The 20,737-nt window shown below is 33.2% G+C and overlaps 1 protein-coding gene across 1 annotated transcript; it reads right to left on the reverse strand.

The window, feature by feature from the left end:
• Positions 1-8,804: 8,804 nt before the first annotated feature.
• On the reverse strand, positions 8,805-18,262 carry LOC120211409 (transcriptional elongation regulator MINIYO-like). Its single transcript, XM_039209950.1, has 10 exons — positions 17,904-18,262; positions 16,383-17,427; positions 16,001-16,101; positions 15,643-15,830; positions 15,391-15,496; positions 15,049-15,309; positions 12,497-12,685; positions 10,027-12,315; positions 9,414-9,623; positions 8,805-9,059 (listed from the first exon to the last, which is right to left on the reverse strand). Exons 1-10 carry the CDS (start codon positions 18,126-18,128, stop codon positions 8,901-8,903), a joined length of 4,773 nt encoding a protein of 1,590 aa, XP_039065881.1. The 5' UTR covers positions 18,129-18,262; the 3' UTR covers positions 8,805-8,900.
• Positions 18,263-20,737: the final 2,475 nt, after the last annotated feature.

Genomic DNA, 20,737 nt, shown 5'->3' on the forward strand with positions numbered 1-20,737 from the left:
AGTTGAGTTTGCCTTAAAAGATTTGACGCCATTATTTGTATGATGAATGTTGTAATAGTTGTGTTAATTACAAAACCTAAAGTAATTGTGAAATAAAAGAGAGTTGAACCTGATGCAGAAAAGATTGACAAAACCTTTAAATGATCATGAAATGATCGTTTATTATCTTCCAAGAAAGGCCAAGGTTGTTGCAGAGGTACTTACTCAGGAACCTTTTGCAATTTTGAGAGCTATGGATGTGCGATTAGTGTTTTATGAAAATGACACTGTGGATTGAATTAAAGATGAAGCCGATATTTTTATTAGATGTGATAAGAGAATTATAAAGGAAGGACGAGAATTTCTTGATAAGAATTTTATAAGTAGAAATTGAAGAGATTAAGGACTTTTTAGGTTAGGTTCGAGGAATGTTCATATTATTGTGGGAGACTTTGTATTTCCTACGATTAAAAAACTAGGAAGATATTATTTTTGAGGCATTAAGCCTGTTGACTATGTATTCAAGTGGAAACAAGAGGTACCAAGATTTAAAGAGTATGTTGGGTGGCTTGGTTTGAAAAACCCCAACACGAAAATTTTAGCAAAATATCTTAAGTACTATTAGAGAAAAACTAAACATCAAGATTGTTGTATACGAAGCTTTATATGTGGGAAAAGGTTAATTGTCATTGAATTAGTTGAGTTAAAAGATCAAAATCCAGTTGGCCCTGATTTAATGAAAGAAAATAGAAATTTGATCAAACTTGAGAAATCAAGAACCGCATAACAAAATGATTACTCTAGTTTAAGTGTTGTGATAAAATCATAAAATCTTTAAATTCGAGGATGAATTTTCTTAAGGGGGGAATTGTAATACCCCAAATATCGAATCAGAGACTTTAGTGGAAGAATTTAAATTTTGAGGATTTATTTAATTAATTGATAAAAGATGAGAATGATTTGAAATAATGGTTTAAACTAAATTGTAGCAATGGATGATTATGAGGGCATTTTGGTCCTTTAAGGGGAAAATAAATTTAAAATTCATTTTAATAAGGTATTAAGTAAAGAGGGGAAAGGAGAATATAGGTTACCAAAAGTTATCTCCCTTTTCTTCTTCTTTCCCACGGCTTTGTGCACTTCTCCATAACTCCGAAGGTAAACTTCAATTAATCAGTTTTTCCTTTCGATTATGGGTTGTTTTTTCAACCTTAAGTGATATGTAAGCTTAAGGAAGGGTTAAATAGGATTAAAACCAAGTTATGGAGGAAACATTAGATATTTAAGAAAATGGGTTTTGAAACGATATGTCAAGATATGAGTGTTTACTGATGTTTGATAGTAGTTTTGACTTGTCAAAGAGGTAAATGAGAGATTAGAAGCATTGGATGAGTTTAAAAACAAGTTAGAAAAAGTGGTATGATTCTTAGATTGATATGTTCTTGGGAGATGTTAGATGTTTTAAGAAGTTAAATGAAAAGAAGTTAGTAGAGATAAGTAAATAGGAGTTTAGTAGCATTGTTGGGTGTAAGCATAAGGGAATTTGACCAAATTTGGGTAAGAATCGGGATGAAAAATAGAAAATCTGGGTAAAGGTATCGATACTAATAGAACAGTACCGATACTATAGGCTTTAAATTGGAAGAATCAGCTGAGAAGTATCGATACTTATGCAAGAAGTGTCAGTACCAAAAGGGGAGTATCGATACTATGAGAAAGGTATCGATACCATTGTTTACAGAATGCAAAAATGGTATCAATATCGTAATAGAGTATCGGTACCATGGTATAGTAGTATCGATACCATGTTAAGGGTATCGATACTATTAAGCCATAAATGTGAAGATAGGCTAAAATCGTTATAGAAAATATTATAATAGTATTCTAGAGTATTGTTTAGGTATAAATGTTAGTGAATACACTAACAATTGATATTGTACGTGTCTTTAATGGATGTTTGAATAGATCAAAATTAAGCTCTCGAGTCAATCAAAACAAAAGGTAAAGGCCAAGTGCCAGAGTAATCAGCTTTGTGATTTGGATACAAAAGCAAGGCAAGCCAGGTGAGTGCATTCATTATGTACTTATGTGTTATGATAGTTATAAATTTATGTTGATTACCACATGGAACTTTTTGTGCAAGAAAATAATAAATTCATAATAAGTTTATGAATTTCAGCATGGACACTTTGTGTGCAAGAAAATAATAAATTCATAATAAGTTTATGAATTTCTGTATTGGTAGGGTATGTGCAACACAAGCAAATTATACAAGACTATGAATTATTGTATTGGTACTCCATGTACAAACTATAGAATTTATAATGAATTGAAAGAGTTAAATTTATGAATAATTATATGAGTAAAATATTAATGGCCTAGTTGTGTATTTGACAGAAATGTGTCAATTATGCTAGTTAGATGAAATGTTAAATACCTTTGAGTAAAAGATTAATGGCCTAGCTATGGATTTGATAGAAATGTGTCAATTATACTAGTAAATGAAAGGTTAAATACCTTTGAATAAAAGATTTAATGGCCTAGTTGTGCATTTGACATAAAGGTGTAAATTATGCCAGTTAGATGAAAGGTTAAATACCTTTGAGTAAAAGATTAATGTCCTAGCTATGCATTTGATAGAAAGGTGTCAATTATACCAGCTAGATGAAAGGTTAAATACCTTTGAGTAAAATATTAATAGCCTAGCTGTGCATTTGACAGAATTATGTCAATTATGCTAGTTAGATGAAAGGTTAAATACCTTTGAGTAAATGATTAATGGTCTAGTTGTGCATTTGAAAAAAATGTGTCAATTATGCCAGTTAGATGAAAGGTTAAATACCTTTGAGTAAAAGATTAATGGCCTAGTTGTGCATTTGATAGAAAGGTGTCAATTATGCAGTTAGATGAAATGTTAAATCCCTTTGAGTAAAAGATTAATGGCCTAGTTGTGCATTTAACAGAAATGTGTCAATTATGCCAGTTAGATGAAAGGTTAAATACCTTTGAGTAAAAGATTAATGGCCTAGCTGTGCATTTGACAGAAATGTGTCAATTATGCCAGTTAGATGAAAGGTTAAATACATTTGAGTAAAAGATTAATAGCCTAGTTGTGCATTTGACAGAAAGGTGTCAATTATGTCAGTTAGATAAAAGGTTAAATACCTTTGATTAAAAGATTAATGGTTTAGCTGTGTATTTGACAGAAATGTGTCAATTATGTCGGTTAGATGAAAGGTTAAATGCCTTTGGGTAAAAGACTAAATGTTTAACAATGCAATTTGATATAAATGAAATGTATAATGGTACAGTAAAGGCATGAAATGATGCCATTAATGAAATTAATGTGTAATTACTAAAGAATAATGGGAAAAAAAGTAAAGAAATAAAGGTATGTTGGACATACTAAGAATGTTTATGAATCTAGTATGACAGAAATTGGGTTTAAATAATAAGGACTTATATAATTATTATGGATGATATGAAGTAGTTTGAAACCAAATAAACATGATATACTTATGTATATAGAAATGTTTCTTTACAATGTTATGTTCCACTAAATAAGTATTTAACGTGTGTTGATTTCACGTGTAGGTGAAAACAGAGATTAGTCGAGTAAGAAGTGCAGTCGTAGCAGCAACTATCATCAATTAAGGTTGACTCATCAGTAACAATAGGACAATCTTATTCATATTGAAAACTTAGTTGGCATGTAATTGAATTCAAGTAAATATTTTGTAATATATTTAAAGTAATAGTTCTAGTTTTATGATTTCATGAATATTATACTTTTGTGGTTTTAAAATTTAAACAAAATTTTACGGGTTTTCAAATAAGTAAATGTTTTAATAGTGATGTGACATCTGTATTTCGTGTATGGAAGGGTCTACGAGAGATGAGTGTTACAAATAATATACTTATATATTTATATTTAATACTTATATACTTTATATTATATATATATATATTATATAAGTATATATACTTTATATTTAATACTTATATAATTTATATTATATACTTATATACTTTATATTATTATTTACATGTGTATATATATATACTTATACTTTATATTATTATATATGTATATATACTTTATACTAAAACTATATATATATATATATATATATATATATATATATATATATATATATATATATATATATATATATATATATATATATATACTTACATACTTTATATTTAATGCTTATATTTAATGCTTACATACTTTATATTATATACTTATATATTTTATATTATTATATACGTATATATACTTTATATTTATATACTTATATAATTTAGTCTTTATAATTATACTTTTTATATATATAATATACTTATACTTTATATTATTATATATATATCTATATATATATATATATATACTTTATACTAAAACTTTATATATATACTTATATTTGTACTTTATATGTATAAATACTTATATATTTTATATTAATTATATACGTATATATATTTATACTAAAACTTTATATATATATATATACTTTATAGTTTATATATATAGTTATATACTTTATATTTAATACTTACATACTTATACTTAATATTTATATACTTTATATTATATACTTATATACTTTATAATTATACTTTTTATATATAGAGAGAGTATACTTATACTTTATATTATTATATATGTATATATATTTTATACTAAAACTTTATATATATATATATATATATATATATATATATATATATATATATATATATATATATATATATATATTATAAAGTTTTAGTATAAAATATATATACTTTATAGTTTATATATATACTTATACTTTATAGTTTATATATATATATATACACATTATATATATATAAGTGTATATATATTTATATATTTATATGTATATACTTTTATATTTATATATAAATATATATAATTGTATACTTATGATGTGTTAATGTATTAATCTATGCATAAGTATAATGTAAATTATATATACATGCATCATATTATCATAACATACATACATACATACATATATTATAATTGTTTTAATTTTCCCCAACTTTTGAAATTAATGCAATTTAGTCCATTTTACAATTTGTCCTCACATTTTACAATTTTTTGATTTGATCATTTTATGTTGTTTATTGTATTTTAATTTTAATTTGTAATTTCATATTTGTTCAATTTAGTCATTCAAATCATATTTGTATATGAAATTAACCCATACTTATTTATATTTTGTAATTTACTTAAAACCCTATAAAATGTAAATCACATAATAACTTTCTTTTCAAATTATGTTCACCAACTTTTTAAATGTATGCAATTTAGTCAACTTTTTTATATTAATATCAGCTTCACATTTTATAATTAATTCAATTTCATCCCTCATCAATGTGTGTTGCTTAATTTATTCAATTTTTTTATTTCCAATTTCATGTTTGTTCAATTTGGTACTTTATATACATATATAAAGTATAAAGTATAAGTATATATGTATATGTATAATGTACATTATATATATATGCATCATATTATCATAACATTCATTATACATATTATATATATATATATATATATTGTAATTGTTTTAATTTTTCTCCAACTTTTGAAATTAATGCAATTCAGTCCATTTTATAATTTTTTCTCAGATTTTACAATTTTTTTGATTTGATCCTTTTATGTTGTTTATTGTAATTTAATTTTAATTTGTGATTTCATATTTGTTCAATTTAGTCCTTCAAATTATATTTGTATCTAAAATTTACCCATACTTATTTATATTTTTGTAATTTACTTAAAACCTTATAAAATGTAAATCACATAATAAATTTCTTTTCAAATTATGTTCACCAACTTTTTAAATCTATGCAATTTAGTCCATTTTTTATATTAATACCAACTTTACATTTTATAATTAATTCAGTTTCACTCCTCATCAATGTGTGTTGTTTAATTTATTCAAATTTTTATTTCCAATTTCATATTTGTTCAATTTGGTACTTTATATTCATATATAAACTATAAAGTACAAGTATATATATATATAATATAATATAAAGTAATTAAGTGTTTGGATATAAGTATTAAAGTATATAAATATAAGTATTAAATATAAAGTATATAAGTACATAAGTACTAAAATATATAATGTAAAGTATTAAACTATATAATATCAAGTATTAAATATCAAGTATTAAAGTATATAAATATAAGTATTAAATATATTTAATAATCATAATTAATATATTAAGTATATTTATTAATTTAATTATCATAATTAATATTTTATTATAAAATTTAAAAATTAATCATATTAATTAGTATGATTTATTTTAAACTCAAAATCTCACAATTTTATTAAAATCGTATATTTCATCAATGGTAATATATAAGTTAGGTAAATGTTAAGTCATGTAAATATCAGATCAGGTCAATAATAAGTTGTATCATTTATAGGTCAGGCTGAAAACAGGTCAGGTTCATAACAGATCAGGTTGAAAACAAGTCGGGTAATACCAGTTATTTACCAGGTCAATCTCGGGTTCGTGTTTATATCAGTCGGATGCAAGTTGGGTCCGGGTATCATATTTTCGGTTCAATTCGGATTCAGGTTGTTCTCAAGTCGGGTGCAGGTTGGGTTCAGATCCACAATTTTCATGTCTAACTCGGGTTCAGGTCAATACCAGTTCCGACTAGAGTCGGTTTCGGATCCCACAACGTAGATCAAAAACAATTTTGACTCGAGTCGATTTTAGTCGGATTTCAATCAATTTTACAGGTCGGGTCAGCTTTTTACACCCTTAGTTGGAACCAACGAAATGATGATCTAGCTGGTTTATGAAATAGAAAAAGTTCAGATAACTCTGACGTGTAGATTAATTTACATAATTGTAGATAAGTATATTATCTTTTGAATAATTACAGATAAGTATATTAAGTATTACGGATTAGCTATTAAGGGAAAGTTGAAGACTTTGACTTTTACGGTTTTCTCCTTTACGGAAGTAGACGCCTCAAATTAGGGATGACCATGGGTCGGGTTTGGGCCAACCCGCCCGATCCAAATCCGACTCGAAAAATATATATCATCCACCTGACTCGAAACCGACCCAATATTTTGAGATAAAACCAAATCTGATTCAACCCAACCCGACCCTAAATAATAATAAAAATATTATCTTTCAATAAAAATAGTTATTTAATTAAAAAAATAATATATACAGGGGTATTATTGTAATTATTCCTAAATATATAAGGTAAAATTACATTTTTTCGAGTCGGGTCTAGTATTTTTCATCCTAAACCCGAATCCGACCCGAACTCGATTTTTTTAAAAACTCAACCCGATCGGGTCAGATCAAAACCGTCGGATTCGGGTCTCATGCCCATCCCTACCTCAAATCTTGCCCTCCATTTTATTACCCACGGGAAAAATTTAATTATTGTAAATTTCTTAAGCGAGTAAAATGTTCATTGATGATTTTTTAATAACTAATTCATATGATTAAGATATTATAATTTACTAAAAGATTAAAGAGTAAAGTACACAGATGGTCCCTGACTATAGGGTGTTGCTTTTTTGAATTTCATGACTATTAAAAGTTACAAAATGATTCTGACTATTGAGTCCTTCAACTATTAAAAGTTATAAAATCATCACACGCTATCTTTTTCATTAAATAATTCGACATGCGTATGAGGTGGTCGCTGACATGCTGATTGAGATATGATAAAATCATATTTGAATGATGTCTACTGGCACCGTTGTTGCTTTCAAACATTGGCTTGTCAGTATAATATTTCAAGCATTGGCTTGTCAGTATAATATTTCAAGCATTAACTCACGACATAATGTAAACGGAGATTCGATCCACAAAATACAACTAAAACAATTATGTGATCATATTTTATCGTATCTCAGTCTATAGGTTAATGTCCACCTCAGACGACTACTAATTTTTTAATATGAAATAACAATTTTGAAACAAATGAATAGTCAATTGAGTATTTTGTAACTTTTAATAGTAGAAGACTCAATAAAACAACATTCTATAATTAAGGGGTTATTTTATAATTTTTAATAGTCAAAAGATTTTAATAAACAATACCTTATAATCGGAGACCACTTTGTATATTAAATTATCAAATTAAAAAGATATAAAGCGATTAGCTTGGACTCTGCTTGCTGCTTTGAAAGAGAGAAGCAGATTATTGTGTTTTTCTATCCTACCTTTGCTTAAATTTTCTCCTGCCTGGTCTGAGTTTATGATATATAACAATGTATAGATTCATTTTTAGAATCAGAGCAGGTTCTCCCATCGTATTATGAGTAAAAAAATGTAATCATCAAATTATTTTAAATAACACATAATTTATACCATATATTTAAACAGATATCTCAGAGATCATATCCCTTATTGTACATTTAGTGCCTAAACTTTCAATTTTTTTAAAACCATACCTAATGTTTAGTTTTTATTTCATTTTAATACCTCACTCAACGCGTTTGATACCTAAACTATCAATTTTTATCCGTTTTAGTACCTAAACTTTCAATTTTTCTTTCAAAACTTAACGTTAAATTTTAAACAGAGACACTAAAAAGAAACAAAATATAAACTTTAGGTAAGATTTTTAAAAAATTGAAAGTTTAGAAACTAAAACGGACCAAAACTGATAATTTAGGTACTAAATGCATAATTTACCCTAAAATAATTTATTATAATATAAAGAGAAATTATAATAAATTTTGTTCATGAAATTGGAAAAATAAGTAAATAATAATAACTCTTAAAAATAAATGATATATATTCACTGAAACATAAAATAAAAATAGCACTCCCACCCACCAAACATAGCATTTCTGATATTGTATACAAATGCAGTAGGTTTGTAGGAGGAAAAATGCTGTAAGTTACAAGACAAACTATTCTTTCACACAAGACTTGAGTTTCTCAACTTCTGTAAGAAGAGAGGGATTTCCCTCGCAAGCTTCCCTCAGCCTTTCCAACCTCTCCTCTACATCGCTTCTCTGCATCGGACCGCTCGATGGCTTCATATATAAAATGAACTGCAGCATCATTCCCTGTAATCATATTCCAAGAGATGAACACGGTGATAATGTAATTCAATACACACATATAGATTCGACAATGAAACGATGACAATATTCTTCTTGATCACTAAAATAATGCTTCGAGTCAATAATCTGGAATATGTAGTCTACATTCTATACTGACTGATTCTGGATGTCTTTACAATACTATTTTTACTATGATTTTAGATCCTTTTTAGTGAGTTATAGCATGAATGCCACCATACATAAAGCTCGTCTTGCAGAATAGTTAGAAATAATTAGCAGTATCGGTTATTGAACATATTTCGAATGACCTGTTGAACCCATGAAATGTTTTGACAGCATTTTAGAAATGTCGCATACCTCGTGGTTCTTCTTCCTGGCATAGTCTCGCAGTAGGGACTTCACAAGCTTATTCCGTAGCAACGGCTTGTCAATTTTGTTAGAGATAAAAACAAAAGATGAAAGGTGATGCAGAGCTAATGTGAATGCAACTGATCCTCGAGTTGTAGCTTTGTCAAGGGCACCAGATACCCATGACTTCAAATAAGCCTCCAAAATCGCTTCATTCTCCTGTAAACAACCAAAATTTCAGACATTCTCATGATAGTAACTTGCAAGTAACCTCCTCTGTTAAGATGCTACATCAGATCGAAACAGGAGTATACAGCTCTATTCTATTTAAGAAGTTGCAGAGAAGATATACATTTACATATGTTCGTACACACGTGTATTTCTCTCTATAGGAGTCGGAGAATCTACTTTATGACAGTTCATTATTTCTATCTCTCCACCGTATGATTTTGAAGCAAACTAATAATTTACAATGTTCTAACACATTGAGGGAAATTTGTGGGTTCATTATGATAAAAATTCCAGAAATTCATGTGAAACGCATTCAAAATTACAATGACCCTACACCGCAAATTGCTACGCACTCTAATAGAACAGAAAAATAACAGATAGCAGGGAGTACCTCAACAGGTTCAAGGTATCCTTCAGCCTCTCCCAGGCATTTCTGCAATGGCGGAAGAAGTTCAAGAACACGGGAATTAGATAATGCATTCCAAGCAGCAAGTCGCACAGGAGCTTCGACACAACGGTGTAAATATACTGCAACTTGCCGACCATAGGTCAAATCACCAAAAGATACAGCAGCATACTGCTCAACAAGAGTATCGATAAATGTCGAGTACGTTTCATGAATCTCTGAGTGAAACCTCAGAAATTCCACAGTATATTTTTCTCCCGTCTTTGGTGTTAAACTGGTAGACATATCTGATGTAGTTTCCCGTCTTCCCTTAGACCTTTTCTCGTCAAGATGTTGTCCATATAGCTCTTGCAAAGACTCATAAACGTCCCTAGTCTTCTCATCTTCCAGAATGGCCATTCCAACGAGTAATATGATGGATAATGAATGCAGTTTCCAGATTACCGGAACACTCCGGATGGGTGAGACAACATCTGCAGGCAAGAAAGTGGACCAGGCTTCCAAACCAAGAAGGAAGAACATTCCAGCTCTAGAAACTTCAACTATATGACCAGGGTCCTGCATAATATTTTGTATATCAGAGGCCCTTCCGAGTCCAGCACGTTTGCTAGCACATAAAGTTGATATTGGACTAAGAAACCAGTGCATGGGAAGCGGTAGTCTCTGGTTGGCCCATTCTGCCATCATTGAAGTGCAGTTATGATCTTGACTCATCTTTGAAGTGTCCAGGTCCTCTGGTATTGTTTCCAGAAGAACACTACCCCTCGATGTTCTATCAGCACTCGAGTTTTTCAATTTTTTCTTATTAGACAACCATCTCTTTCTGAAGTGAAAAGCTAATATCTCACTGAAGAGCATATAGTCGTCTTCTTTATATTCCCACCCATATGATTTTATACTCCCCTTATCCTGGATAAAACGCTGAATGCAAAGATTAAGGTACTTTAGCACAGGTACTTGAAGCATAACGTCCAACGCTTTCTCCACGACGACCCTGTCTCTTGGTCCAGCAATTAAACATAATCCTAAAGAAGAAAGGATTATTTCCCTGGTAAAGGTCCTCTCTTCATCCAAGGATAAAACTTCTGTAAAGATAATCTGGAAGATTTCAAGCAACTGACTGAGCAGCCATGCATCTGTTTGTGCCAATAAAACATTTTTCGACCAAAATCCTCCACCGGAGGCACCCCATCCAAGCCCCACACCAGGAGCAGGGCCTGCTCTACCAAAAATCTCGATTGACTGCACAAAGTGCCACTCTGATGCTACTAACTTAGAGAAAATATCAAACACACATCTCAATTCAAACAAAGATTCCACCAGTAACCCCTTTGCAAGTATGTTCTCTTCATGTGATAAACTGCATTCTTGAGAAGGATTACGGACCATAGTCTTTGTTAACTGGATCAAATTGTTAATGTATATACAAACCTGGAAGAAACCATGAAGGCAACATAAAGAAGCAAATGATGTTTCGGATTCACTTTGCTTCCTTAAAGAACAGAGTTGCTCAATAAAAGAACTACCTGCAGCCAGGTTAGTTCCATATTCTGCACTGTTCACACGTGTAAAGCTCAAAAAACCATTTCTAATGATTTCAAGTCCAACCTTAGGAACAAAATCTGGCAACCATGGCACGTGGCCACTACCTTCTTGAAGGTCCACGGCATCCTCAGGGATCACTTTTTCAAGCACTCTGGAAAGCATGTGCATGACACCTGAGTACACCCATAATAAGGGAGAGGAAGATTTATCATGGAGAACAGAGTTCCCCAATATTCCATCCTGAGAACCAATCAATACAGGCTTAAATGATATCCATTTAACAGCTAAATCAACCATTGGTCCAACATGGATCCAAGACCAGGTTTCCACAATATCATCGGCTCCCTCAGGTATGCTATCACTTAGAATCTTGTGTGAATAAGAATTTGGAAGTGTTCTGGCCAAGGATTCTAGAACAAGGTACGCCTCCTCAGAGATCGAAGCAAATTCACTTAAAACATTGTTCTCAACCAGTTTTTCAATTACAGGGGGATTCAACCACAAGGACAAGGCAGGAAAAATGGTGGAGAAGTATGATATACAATATCCATACTGAATGCAGACCTTCCAAAAACGTAGTTGTTCAACCATTAACGCGGATAAAAGTTTACAATTTTCTCTTCCTAATTTCAACCATTGTTCCAGAGAGTACAATTGGCATGTCATAGCCTGGAAAATCCCATTCTCTATGAACTCTGCACAGTTCTTCCGGTCAGATTGTGCTAGCACCTTTTTAACAAAAAATTACAGCAACATAAATTCATTATTCTAAATGGTAGGAAAATAAACCATTCAATATATGCATAGAACGTAGCACAATTTTCATTATTTTTGCCAACACAAAAAAGGGTCAGGCAGCCTCAGCCCTCATGGACGTCAATATTCCAAAAACAGTTTAATATAAGTTTACCTTCAAAAGGCAAACAGATTTGATCTTAGACGGATAAACCTCCATGCTGCTATTTCCGGTGAATCGGTGAACAACAGTTTGAAGTAGTCTTTGGCACTTCATTATTGCGTTCGCACCCATTGGGGAATGCCTTGCTATTGCAACTAGGACAGAAACCATGCATTCTTCCAAAGGTGCTGTTGGTTCTATCTGGAACCATGAACAAAAAAAATACTTAGCAGATTCATTAAACAAGCTAAGAATTAAGCTTCCGCGAGACACATTATGGCTGCTATCCCGTTAGGAATCAGAATAACTAAAATATAGAGATCACCATACAACTTATTAGTTTGACAGAGTCTCATAGGGTGAGCAGTTGGTAACTTCCCCTCTAACTATCTAGGCCTCCCACTAGGTGCTACTAAGAATTCCTCAGTTATTAGTTTGACAGAGTCTCATAGGGTGTGCAGGTTGGAAGGCTACTACTCTTTCATTAGCAGGGAGATTGGTATTGATCAAATCGGTTCTATCCGCATTACCTACGTATTTTTTGTCCATGTTCAAGATTTCAGCTTCTATTCTTAAGTCTCTCAATTCAATTATGTCTAACTTTTTATGGGTTGGGGGCAATGGTATAAAGAAGATACACTGGGTTAAATGGGATGATGTCAGCAGATCAAAGAATGAGGGAGGCTTGGGAGTTCGGAATCTGATTTGTATGAACAGAGCACTGCTAGGGAAGTGGTCTTGGAGGTTTGCAAATGAGAGAAGTTCTGTTTGGAGGAAATTTATTTGTAGTAAATACAACATTGACTCATCAAGGCTTCTTTTTGATAGCAAGGTTTCGCATCAATCTTCCTAGTTATGGAGAACAGTGGTTAACAACCATCACAAACAAGACTCCTTTGGTTCCAAGTTTCGCAGTTTGTGCAGTTTTCATGTTGGAAATGGTAAGCATGTGCGATTTTGGCAAGACAGTTAGGCTAATGATTATCCGCTCCGGATTTTGTTTCCTAGACTGTTTTCGCTTTCAACTAATAAATATGGTAAACTTTGTGAGTTTGGGGAATTTCTTTCATCGGGCTGGATTTGGGATGTTCAAGTAAGAAGAAATTTAAATGATTGGGAGCTTGAACAATGGTGTAATTTGGTGAGCATCATTTCTTCTATTTCTCTGTCTAAAGATTGCACTGATGGGTTGATTTGGAAAGGCAGTGAGGATGGTGTTTTTATAGTCGGTTCATGTGTCAAAAGTTGTGCATCAGGTTCAGAAGATGTTCATTTCTAGAATAATATTGTTTGGAGAGGTTTGGTTCCCCCTAGAGTTGAAACATTAGTGTGGCAAATTGTGCTCCATAAATTAGCTGTTAAATCTAAATTGGTTAAAAGAGGTGTTCAAGGTATTGAAGATGATTTATGCCCTCTTTGTAGAATGGTTGAAGAAACTTCCTCGCACTTATTCTTTACTTGTTCGATTGTGTGGTCTTTGTGGAACAAATTTCTAAAATTCTGGAGGTTTAGTTCAGTTTTTCCTGCAGATGCAAAAATTTTCCTCTTAGCTTGGGATGAGTTGAAATCTAATTCGGCGATATGGACTTTCATTCCTGGGGCGGTTATTTGGACAATTTGGAAAATCATAAATTTCATTGTTTTTGAAGGGGGAAGCTTGATCAGGCTGAATTATTCTTCTTAACAAGAGTTAGGCTTGCTTCTTGGTTCCTAGCAAAGCATAAGGATGTTTCTATTCCTAAGGATTCTTTGATTTCTGATCCTTCTATTGGGGATTCTTATTCGCCCAACAAATTCTTGAAGTCTACTATAATCCCTTGGTTACCTCCCCCTACGGATTTCATCAAATTGAATGTCGATGTAGCCACTACTAGTGATTGGAAGAAATCAGGACTTGGAGGTCTTTTGAGGGATCATTCTGGTGCAATCCTAGGTTCTTTTCAGGAACTGGTTGGTGCGGGACCTCCGACATTGAAGGAACTTAAAGCTATTCAAAGGGGTATTTCTTTCTTTGCCTCTTTTCAAGGGAGGTTTAAAGATAGGCTAATTGTTGAGACTGATAGCAGAGTTGCAGTAGACTGGACCAACAATGTTGATTCATGTCCAGTTGTATATGGTTTCATTGTTAGAGATATAGTTGACAGTCTTAGAATTTGGGGGGGGGGGGTTGTTAGATGGGTTGCAAGGACAGCTAATATGGATGTTGATGCTTTAGCAAAGGCGTATAGGATGATTTTGATGTTGTTGGCATTTTCAGTTTGGCTTTCTGGTTCCTGTCCAGATGGGGTTTGTTCATTGTAGTAAGGGTTATTTGGAATAGATTTTCCAAGGTTGTAATTATTATTTTCTATAATGAAATTATAAGGCTCTCTTTTCCTCCTTCCGCTGATTAAGGAGCTTCTATTCAAGCTCCATTAATCAAGAAGGAGGTTTTTAATGAGGCCTTCAAATCTTATAAAAAAAATACTAAGTTTGAATAAATTTAAGCAGAAACCTTATGGCAGGTATATCAAGGACTTAACAAAACAGATATTGAAATGGATTTATCGAACAAAAAATGTCACCTCCAAAAGATATCGAATCCTTGGAAGGATTCCCATCCTAACCAAACCGGCAGCAAAATCTTGTGCAGCAACAACAATATCATCCTGAATTGTATACTTCCCTCCAGTTTCATCTTCCACAATATCATCACCATGAAGAAGAATATTTGAAGGTTTTGCACTATATTTCCAAAATCCACCATGAAGAAAACCAACATCAATCTCTGGTTTACTTCGAAATATAGGGGCAGTATAAGTATCCTTCATGTCAATTGCTGTTTTCTGCAATACATAACAGTTATTAAACTTCGCATTCCATATAGACATACAAGAGTAGCAAGACATAAAAAATTAAAAATCTACCTTCAAAAGATCAAAGTAATTCTGAATTATATCACAGCTCAATATGCACTGAATAACTTTGGCGCTTGCTAAAACAACAGAATTGTGATTATCATCAAGAGACATCCTACATATATCAAAATATTCAATTAAGGCTAAAGAATACAGAATACAAACTCATTTTATGAATCAACATCTAAAACTTTAACAGAAAAAAGAACAGTGTAACTTGACGTTATTGGTATTTTGGAAAGAAAAAAAAGTTCATTTAACCTTAACGATAAGATTAGCTCAGGTTCTGGGCCCAGTGCAAAAGCCCAAACAGCTTCCCAATCAACAGCACCATCAACAATGTTATTATCGGTCAGAGTAGAGCCAACAGGATTGAGAGAAATATTATGTAATGCCTTATCAAGCACGGATGCAAGGAGATGTAATGCAAGGGCCCGTTGTCCTGGAATCTAAATTCAACAATATCAGCGAATAACAGGAGATCAACACACTTATATCGAAGATATACTGTAACAATATTTAAATACACAATCTAACTGCAAGTCATCAACACATAATTATATTGGCCTTGAAGATATAAATGTCATCCAATAAACCAATAAATAAAATAAAAACCTACCGTGCTTCTTGTGAGTGCTACCGCTTCTTTAATTGTATAACCTGCTGCGCCAGGATCTCCCTCTGTCCGTAAGAAGTCACGTTCTGAAACATTTTCACCACCTATAATACAACAACGAAAGGAAAAATAAAAAAAGATATTAATTTCAGTCATCTTCTGTTCCTTGTATGATTAGCACCCTACAACAAATCTATTATCTAGCTAGACGAAGAATACAGACTTTTGATGAACAAATAAATTTTTAGAGAGCTTGTGAAGAAAGTGACAATATCTAAAGTCTACTGCTTACCCATAGATGCATAATATTAAGTGAAAACGTGTGCAGGTATGTATAAAAGCAAATAAATAAATGGACATGAAAGATACTGTAATTTCGCCTTACTTATCTCTGGTATCTGGCCAAAATCATTTTTAACAACAGTCCCATCCAAGGAAAATCTTAATTCCCTAACAGCCTCAACTCTCTGGCTCCAAGCATTCCACAAGCTGCCACTCACAGGGTTTACATCTTGCTCCATGTCACTGTCAAGGCCACTCTTTGTAATGTTTGAGCTTTTTGAGACTGTGGGATTATTGCTCTCTATATTTTGAGTATTTATAGCATTGTTGGACTGATTTTCATGTCTAATTCTCTTTTCACGATCGGCAGCCAGATTTGAGGTTGAGTCTTTTTGCTTCTTTAATTTCTGTTGCCCTCGCTTTTTCAGTAAGTTCAGTAAAGCAGGATCCATCTTCTGCATAAGCTCATCCTGTGCTTGTTTAATTTCTTCAGGTGACATGTTTTCTAATCGGGCTTGATTCTCAGCATCAATTTCGCTCTCAAGAGACATGGACCCATGTTCATTTCCTAAGTTGTTGAGTTGTTTCGGCACCATGGTATCTATCTTCTCCATTCTCCCGAATTGTGCTTGGGCACTATCATTATGGAACATTCTTTCTGCCATGACATGATCATCAATAGCCATTGATCCTGATTCACTACTTATGTTTTCAGAGTTGGCATCTTTAACATACTCTTGCTGGTGTGATAGGAGTAAGTCATCTAAGTCCATTTCAGTGACTGAACTAGCACTCAATTCATCATTCCTCATGGCTTTGTTGGTTTTAGCCGAATGCCCATGGGCAATTAAATGTGATTCTATATCTACATCCATGGAGGCTATATCTGCATTTGCACCCAAGGCTTCTCCATTCATCTTTAGTCTTTCAGTTTTCCCAACACCTGATTTGTTTGCTTCCCTTCCCTTTCTCATGGAAACATTATCACTCTGCATTGCCTCTTTCCAACGACTAAGGTCCAAATTCTTTTTCTCTTTCCTCTGCACTGGTTTAGCGAAAACTGAAATGGGATCAAAGTTAGCAAATTCACTTTCATCTTCTTCATCTTCTTCAACAATATCCCTCTTATTGCTTCTTGGTGTCCAATGCTGTTAAAACAAATCCAACTATCAGTTCAAGCAACTTCCGCTTTGAACAAAAAAAGCCCAGTTAATTACTTCAATCAACAATTATAAGAGGAAGGAAGACAACCGGAAAGGAACATGTTTTATACTAGTATCACTTGATTGCACCATTCCAAACCCATATTTTCAAGGCTATAAACTTATGGATTTGTCTTTCTCCTTCAAGCAACAACCTTACAGGGTAAATTGTAGTAATCAATAACAATGAATTACAGAAACAACTGAACTTCCCTAACTAGTTACAGTCTTACAGAGCTCCCCTTTCGAGTTATATGTAATGGCGGTCTACATATCCTAAAAGAAACAACACAAAAAAATGCATAGCACAAAGGTGTTCGCATATAACTATAAATGTCCCAAATTTGTTGAATTCAAGCAACTTAAAAGAATAGCGAATCAGTAAATAAAATAAGAAAAGAGGGAATTTGGCGGTGGCTTACAGGACCATGAGAGCGGTGGCGTGCAACAGGGAAAGGAAGCACTGAGAGGCGAGGCGGTTGAATGGGTTTACTAATATCATCGTTTGAAACAATTCCCTTTTCAACTATGCTCCCAACTAAGCTCGAAGCATCGTCCCCGTTGATTGAACTGCTCCCGATTATCTTCACAGGAGCAGCTTTTCTTTCACTTCTATGGCCGCTTTGTTGCTCCAGCTTCTTCTCCATGTGTTCCAGGGTTCAAGGGAGGTTCTCTCTTCTGGTTCTTCGATGTTCAATCTTGACCGAGAATTAAGAATAATAGTTTTGAACCCAAAGGAAATAACTTTCTACGTCGATGGGTCTAACCCGAAAGGCCAATTGATGAGGGCCTGTATTGCTAGAAATAAATTCATTTTCTGTATTGATCAAATCTCTTGTAATCGAATTAATCTAAATTTTTAATTGTTATTCGAATCAAATATTTTCTTAAAAAAATATTAATCGAACTAAATACAATTTGGTTAATTTATCAGTGACCGAATTGATAAAAAAAATTATTTAGATTAATTTGAATTTAATAAAAATTACATTTTATTTATGTTAAAATTTAATTAGGTCTTGGTAATTTAGAAGTCTAATATGTTTAAAAATAATTTGAGCTTAAAATATGTATTTAATATATATAATATATTAAATATTTAGTATTTATGGTTGATTAATTGATTTCGAATTAAATTAACCGTTAATCGAATATTAAAACATTAATTGTTTCCCGACTGAACTAATTTACTGATCGACCGTTTTAAGTTTTAACCAAACTAATTCGATTCGATCAGTTAATTTGATTAACTTCAAGAAGTGAACACCTCTATTTTTCTGAGCCACCTACTATTTTGGTCCTTCTCCATGTTTTGTTGCTCCTTCTTCTCCATGTTCTCTTTTGACTCATACTATCTAGTAGGTATGATAATCTATGTATCCAAATCATTTTCATGTTGTTTTTCCCGTATTTTACTGTCAAATTTCTCTAAGTTGTTTTGAATGCTGTATTTTCAATTGACATTGGCACGTCTCCAATGGTTTTCTTTGCTTTATGTATGTATATATATTGTAATTACTTTACAGTGAGGTGAAGTGATAAAGTTCATCCTCAAAATCCACAGTGGTTTACTTCTCTAGAATCAGAGATTTCTTCAACTGAAGTTTTAACCAACTCCGCTGATTCAGCAACTTTGGCTACACCGATTTAGCTATCTCTTCAACGGTAAATCTCCCGGAAAGAGAAGCTTCTGCAGGAAAAGAAGTCGGCACTCGAAGCTCAAAGTGCATTTTTTTTTTTTTTGAATGGTGAGAGCCTAAGTAGAAGAACTAGGCATGTTCCCGCCGGGCATAAGGAGGGCCGCTAATGTCGCACCTAAGGAGCTCTTCAATTTGACGAGGGGGAGACTCGAGCAGGTTTAACTGCCCCGCAGTGTTATTTTCCAGTTTTGCTAAGGAGTCCGCTACCATGTTGGCTTCTCTTTTGATGAGCTTGAAGTCAATAAACCAAGCTTGGTTAATGAAAGCGGCAATCTCGTTGATTAAAGAATAGGGGGTTTTCGGGGGATACTTCTTTTAGAAGGTGGTAAGCATCTGAGCTATCGACTTGGTTTTGGACCATTTCAAACCCGTAAGACCAAGCGATCTTGAGTCCTTCATAGACACCCCAAAGTTTTGCTGAGAGGATCCAGGCCGCGCCAATGTGCTTATTAAAACCAGCGAGGAAATTGCCAAGGTGGTCTCGAAAAACCCCGCTTGTCATTGCTGAGCCACTCGAACTAACCGCACTATCAATGTTGATGGTAGTCCAATCCCTGGGGGCAGGCCACCATTGTATTTCAGCGTCCCTTATGGTACTATTAGGATTTGAGGTCGGTTAATGATACGTGGAATGCTTGGCAAGGTGCAATCTCTGGTGGAGGATGGAATTTGCATGGTCTCTAATTCCATTGAAAATCAGGTTGTTGCGGCTTTTCCACGTGTGCCAAAGGGCATAGGCAAATAGAATATTCCACGGAGTATCCAGCGGTGGGTGACAGCCTGTGATTTTCAGATTCCTAATCCAATCGTCCACCTGCACATTGAAAAACTAGGGAATACCAAGATCTTTGGTATGGTTAAGCCAGAGAGGTTTTACCATCGGGCAATCTCTGAGGATGTGAATGGTAGTCTCCTCCATGGCGCCACAAATACAGATTCGGTCATGAGAGATGCGCCGTTTGCAGCGGTTAGCATTCGAAAGGATTCTGTCGCAGATCGAAAGCCAAAGGAAGCAGCGGATCCTTTCAGAGACCGAGAGGTGCCAAATATTTTTCCAAACAATGTCTTTATGCTACATATTATGATTAGAAAAGCGTAGATAATCACTTTTGACAGTGACACGTTTGCTTACTCCGTGGTTCTAAAAACATCTGTCATTGCCAGTAGCGTCATTTGGGGGAATAATACTATAAATGAATTGCGCAGCCTGGGGATGAAGGATGTTGTAGATGGCAACCCAATTCCATGAACCATCGTTAAGGGAAAAGTCTTTAACGCAAGCATGGTCAGCCAGGATAAGAGGAGATTTTTTCCACGCGTTAACAGGCCCTAGTTCCGGGATCCAAATGTCGTGCCAGAAACTGATTAGAGAACCATTCCCAATAGACCAAGCAAGTTGCGATTTGTACAACGGCCAGACTTTCGAAATGGATCTCCAAAAAGGAGAACAGTTAGATTTCTGGAGAGAGTCCGACACCATGGCTTGAATCCTGTATCTTTCACGAAGAAGACAGACCCAGAGACGATCTGAAGAGTTAATGAGCGTGTCGCAGAGC

This window comes from Hibiscus syriacus, unplaced genomic scaffold, assembly GCF_006381635.1.
Source record: "Hibiscus syriacus cultivar Baekdansim isolate YM2019G1 unplaced genomic scaffold, ASM638163v2 tig00109972_pilon, whole genome shotgun sequence".
Taxonomy (NCBI): Eukaryota; Viridiplantae; Streptophyta; class Magnoliopsida; order Malvales; family Malvaceae; genus Hibiscus; species Hibiscus syriacus.